Source organism: Hippocampus zosterae, chromosome 6 (assembly GCF_025434085.1).
Source record: "Hippocampus zosterae strain Florida chromosome 6, ASM2543408v3, whole genome shotgun sequence".
NCBI lineage: Eukaryota > Metazoa > Chordata > Actinopteri > Syngnathiformes > Syngnathidae > Hippocampus > Hippocampus zosterae.
The window spans coordinates 8639922-8645921 of NC_067456.1; the positions used below are offsets into that span (position 1 = coordinate 8639922).

Sequence of the window (6000 nt, forward strand, 5' to 3'; positions counted from 1 at the left end):
CTTTGTCGTGGCTCCAGCATAGCACTGATGACGAGGGCACCGTTTTTTTTTTCGTGGGTCCATTCAGCCACAAACCCTGCAGGCGGTTTTTGAGGCTGGTTCAGACCTCGAAGGTCAGGGGAAACATACTCCCGAACAATCCCAAAATATAGCTGCTGCCCGCAGTGTTGACTCAGAAAGTCATTGAAAATTCAGACTGTGGACTGATATCTATAAAAAAAAAGCCCTTGTGCCAGCCCCCCGACTACCCCCCCCCTCTCACCCCACCCCCCCAAATAAAAACAACCCGAACGCAACAACTTGTCTCCCAACAGAGCAATAAGAATTAGGGACCTAGTTGCTAATCAAAAAGAGATTTTGTTTTGGCTCATTTCAGTTCTTTGGGGGGGTGGGCTCAATTTAAAGTGTCCAGTGTGTGTGTGCGTGTGTGTGTGTATTCAATGCAGTCATAGACAGATAAATGCGTCCTGTTTCAAAGCCGCCAGGAAAGGGAAAAGGGTGTCTTAAGGGCGTGAAACTGTTGACAGTAGAAAGGTCGCTCACCTTCCCATTCTTTCCTCTCTTCACTGTTAAGATGTCTCCTTCAAGCAAAAGTCAACACCGTCCATTGTTTTTGTCCTTCACGTATCACCTAAAATGTTCGACGCACCAAGCGCTTCAAAAATGCACATTTTCAAATTATGCTCCTGCAAACATATCTCACACGTTGACACCAGGTGAATGTTGCTTTGTGTCCATTGTGTCTTGTTTTTTTTTTTTGCGTTTAATGGAGTGACCCAACATCCCCGATAGTCCATACTGATTTCGAGGTACCAACACGGGCTTACAGAATCCATCCAGAGCATAGCGCAGAAAACACTTGCTTATAAAACATTGATTCTGTTTGTGCCGTGAACCACAACAGACAATGTTGTTAGATGTTGTCTCGGAATGATGAAATTGTCAAAATGTCTTCCTTCTTTTTGAAAGTTTGTTTTTGCTCCTGTTCGTTTCTGCTCTCTAATATGTTGGGATTCCCTCAGCATGTAACCTACATACAAATGATATCCCCCGACTTTTCGGCGCGTTCAGAACACTGGATCCAAGTGAATTAATGATGATCATCCTGTCATCTTTCTGCTTTTTGGTTTCTCCATCCTTCCAGTTCTCAGGGATCAGTTGGTCCCCACACAACTTTCACTTCAGCAAAGGGTGGGATTAATCTTGATGCATTTGCTTACATGACAAATTGATGATGATTTGTTTTGACTTTGCATTTGCTTCGTGCCGCATTTATTAGGATAGATTGCAGAGATTTGCCACACATTGTCGAGTATTGATTGAGTTTGAAATGTTAATGAGGGTTAAGATGAGTTGTGTGGGTAAGGGTAATTACAGGGGGACCGTTTTGGGATTCTGGTCACCTCAAATTTCTTTGAATTTAATATTTTTTTGGGTTGAGGTCAGAACTAATATGAAATAAAGAGAAAAAGACTTCAATTCAAAGTGTGAAGTAAGTTAATGAGTATCATTGAAGTAGAGTAACTGTCTTCATTTTAATGATTTTGCCTTTATTTGAGCTTACGCTTGAGCTGTAAAACCAAAACATCTACAGTATGTGTAATAAATCTGATAGTGTTTGGTGTATTACAGGTTAATTTATTGGATGTTGTTAAAAAAAATATCACAGGAAGATGAACTTGCAAAAACTAATCGGATACTAAATCGCAATAACAATATTGATCACACCCAAGTACTCGTTCAAATTCCACAAAAGCACGGAATGAACATGGAAACTCCACCCAGGAAAGCTGAAGCCAGGATTAGAACCCAGAACCTAAAAAATATGAAACAGACGTCCTAAATTCCAGGCTGCTGTGCTTCCCTCGTTAAATTCTTATACAGTACACCCTATTTTCCGCACTATAAGGCGCTCCGAAAAGCATAAAATTTTCGCAAAAGGTGACAATGCACCTTATAATCCGATGCGCCTTCTCTAAGGATCAATATTCTGACTTATTGGATGTCACATTTTAAAAGTTCTGTATAAACAAAGCTACATTGTATTGTATTCCCTTTAGCGTAGCTCCATCCTGTGGATGCATAGCGCAACCGCAGCCACTATTGTGACTTCTAGGCTATTCGCCTTGTAATGTGGTGCACCCTATATATGAAAACAGTTTTAAAATAGGCCATTAAGTGACAGACGCACCGTATAGTGTGGAAAATACGGTATTTAAAAATTTCCCAATTGCACGACTGCAGGCAAGTTTGACTTCAGCCGTTCTACTGTATAATCGTCTCGTACGGCTCTCCCCAAAATCAGCGGAGTGCAATGTGACGTGTGCAAGTGTGTAACTGGTAGTTGAAGGCTGCGATGATGAGCATGACGCGCCCTATCCCCATTAGTGTTAGCCTAGATCTGTCAGCGCCTCGTTGCCTTCCTCCTTGGCAAAATCCCGGGCCTTGAGGAACAACACGATGAGACAAACACACACGCTTGTGTGTGTGTGCTGTATCTGCCAAAGACAACACGTTCTATACGCACACCCGGCAGTGCCTGGGCAGATCTCACCAGACTGTTATCCTCCAACTTGTCTTTCTTTCGGTGTGTCCGATTTTTTTCATATCTTATTTGCGATGAGCCACATGCCATCTTTTTTCCTACATTAACCCAAATAGGTGGCTCCCTCTTCATCATGTGAAATAAAAATAAAAATCAATAGCACCGCTCGCGCAGCCCCAGCGATGTCATTTTTCCGAGTCGAGTCATACACAGCGGCACAACAAATTAATAAGTCGCGTTGCAGAGGCTGTCCTTGCGGCGCTCCCTCTGCAATCGCTTAATTCAACCATGTCCTACATTCTCCCTCTGCTGTGCAGCCTCGAGTGTCTTCGGGGGGCTTTGATAAAGAGATAACATTTTCTCCCCCATGCACACTCCTTTATGAACTTTTGACATTGCCTCTAATTAATATCTCTGCCATTTATTTGCTGTGACATTGCATCTCCCAGCACCCAACCACCCACCTCGACAGTCACTTAGTTTCAAGCCTGGAAGTCATGTTTGGTCTCCGAGCTTGCAAACTACAAGTACTGGCAACTGATGTGTAGGATTTTTCTGACTTGAAGCAATTTTTCCTGTGTGTGTGTGTGTGTGTGTGTGTGTGTGTGTTTTCCCTCCAGTCTTGGGGTCTTGCCACTATTTTGTTGCTTTTCTCGATGGTACTTAGGATGACACGGGGAGCACTTTGGCTTCAAGATGGCCCCTCACGATCTGAACTATACCATTCGCATCTTTCAAAGCTCCTTTGACAAGAACGAGAAAGAGCGTGTCACATTCACGACATTCCAGATGGTGGGGACTTTTTGCTCAGCCTTCAACTCTGATGGTGTGATGATGACACCTCACTGATGGTCGCTCTTTGTTACCTCCATTAAGGAAGGCGCCGTCAGTCTGTGTGTGTGCGTGTGTGTGTGTGTGCGTAGGTTTGTGCGCGTGCGTGTGTCACTGTCTGCAGGACAGTTGATTTGTTTATTTCACATGCTCAGAAAATTCTCTTCATAAATGTCTCTCTCAAATTATGAACAACAGGTCTTTTTAAAATGTATCGATAGCCTTACAGAAATTAACAAGTGTACATTTAATCATCAATCCATATCGATCTAAGAATGTAACGTTCAATTTTATGTGAGACTTGTAACGATAACAGCCATGACAGTGATATTCTTTCACTGTTACAAAACCTCCCCATGACCCTTCAAACACCAAGAGGTAAATGTTTCTGTGGGAACCTGGAACAATGCGGGTACACAGACAGTTCTCTGGACTTTTTCAAGCAACCTCTTGGACACTGAGCCATAAAAATACACACATTTTTGGTGTGGATAGTTTCATTATTACAGCTTTCTCACCATTACTTTCCTATTTCCTTCATTTCACACACTTTAGTACATATAAGAGTCACTTCAGTGGAAATGGGTCAAATCTGACCCAGAAACAGAACGTATACCGCTGTAGTTGCAGTTAAATTTGTAGTGACATTCATTTTAATTTCCATGTGTTCCTTGTGTATTTGGGTTTTCTTGTGTGTGAGGAATTTCTGAAGTGAGAGAATTTTTTTTTTACATCTATTATATTTATTATTATTTCTGTCAAATGTCAAAAAGGGGGTCAAATTTGACCCGAACAGCATTGCCAGTTGATCAAAAAAATCTACATACTGCTGTTGTAAAGCCAAAGAAAAAAAAAGAGGTCGAAATAAATTGTTTTTTCTCAATAACTCATTTCCAAACCACATCCCCATTCACAAGCGGGTGTGCACACTTGTGCAATCACATTATCTCCGTTGTTTGTTTCGATTTCACCTCTCTCAAATCTTTCACATTTTTGTGCAGGTCATAGGTCGATTAATGCTGAAAAATGTTTTTAAATGATTTATCCTGGTCTCAATTTGTATGTATCACAAAAAAAAAAACCTTTTTGGAACAGGGGTGTGTAGACCTTTTCTATTTATCCTGGTCTCAATTTGTATGCATCACAAAATCAAAAAACTTTTCTTGAACAGTGGTGTGTAGACTTTTCCTGTTTATCCTCGTCTTAATTTGTTTGTATCACAAAAAAAAAACTTTTTTTGAACAGGGGTGTGTAGACTTTTTATATCCACTTTAAAAAGCTCGCTTTTTCCACAAGCGCGACTTTAAGTGCCTCCGATATTTTTAACCCGCGGCAGAAACGATGTGCAAATGCAATGGCTTGGCTCTGCTCTCCCTGTATTTTTCATCACGCTGATGGATGACGAGTTGGAGGCGAGTGCATGCTGACCAAAGCGCAGTAATATTAAATGAGGGGTTTTTTGAAAAGTGCCAGAAGACCGCCGAAAATTGTCCAAATGTAAGACTTATTAATATCTTTTGGTTGAGTGCCCTCTCTGTGTCTTTTCTCTCTCTCCCAAGGTTGGGGAAAATGTTTTTGTTGAGCTGAACCACCAGGAGCTGCTTGAGTTCTACAACAAGGTCAGTGCATAAGTGTGTGTGTGTGTGAGTGTGAGAGGTACGCATGCCAGCGCTCCCTTACTCAACCTCGTCTTTCTTACAGCTTGAAATTGTGCAAGGCCAACTGGATTCCCTGATTTGATCATTGTAAACCACACACACACACACACTTAAATAGTGTCTTGCTGACAGCTTAGAGCAGATTTGTAAGAAAAACAAGAATACAACACAACTTTTTGTCTTCATTTATGAAATGAATGCTAAATGCGATTGTGTGCCATATTTTGTTGTAAAAATGTAATTTCAGATGTTTTTTTTCAATAAAATCATTTTTTAAGCAGGTGTTCCCTTCTGTTCATTTGTGTGTGTTGGACTGTGAATAGGACATCACTTGTCATCTGAGAAAAAAAAAGGCAGTCAAGCATTAAAAGGAAATCAAATTCATAGTGCAATTTGAAAGGCAAATAAAGTCATTTTGCAATGAAGAGCGTATGATCCGATGTGGACGTCATACTTTTTTCATGAAGGTTGGTTATTTCCCATTACTGTAAGCAAATAGAAGTTCTGGTAGATGTGTGGATGTGATAGGGTGTGTGTTTCTTTGTTTTTTTTTTGGAATGAGTACAATTTGGATTATGACAAGCAATTTACCTCCATCAATTTCCTACTCACTAAGGGGAGGAGGAGTGGTTAGCCCGTCGGCCTCACAGTGCAGATGTCATGTGTTCGATCCCAGCTGTGGCCTTCCGATGTAGAGTTTTCATGTTGTACCCCGTGCCGGCGTGGCTTTTCTCCGGGTATTCCAGGTTCCTCCAACATTCCAAAAACATGCATGGCAGGCTGATTGAACACTCCAAATTGTTCCTTGATGTGAGTATGCGCGCGGATGGTTGTTCTTCTCTGTGTGCCCTGTGATTGGCTGGCAACCAGTTCAGGGTGTCCCCCCGCCTACTTCCTGAAGACAGCTGGAATAGGCTCCAGCATGCCCCGTGACCCTTGTGAGGATAAAGCGGTTCAGAAAAGGGA

The 6000-nt window shown here is 41.7% G+C and overlaps 1 protein-coding gene across 1 annotated transcript in view; it reads left to right on the forward strand.

The window, feature by feature from the left end:
- Positions 1-5314, forward strand: part of commd10 (COMM domain containing 10) — a 39759-nt gene extending 34445 nt beyond the window's left edge. The window contains exons 6-7 of the mRNA XM_052068073.1: positions 4936-4995; positions 5078-5314. Coding sequence (XP_051924033.1) covers positions 4936-4995; positions 5078-5116 — 99 coding nt within the window. The 3' untranslated portion in view covers positions 5117-5314. The remainder of the gene's footprint in view (positions 1-4935; positions 4996-5077) is intronic.
- The last annotated feature ends 686 nt before the right edge of the window (positions 5315-6000 follow it).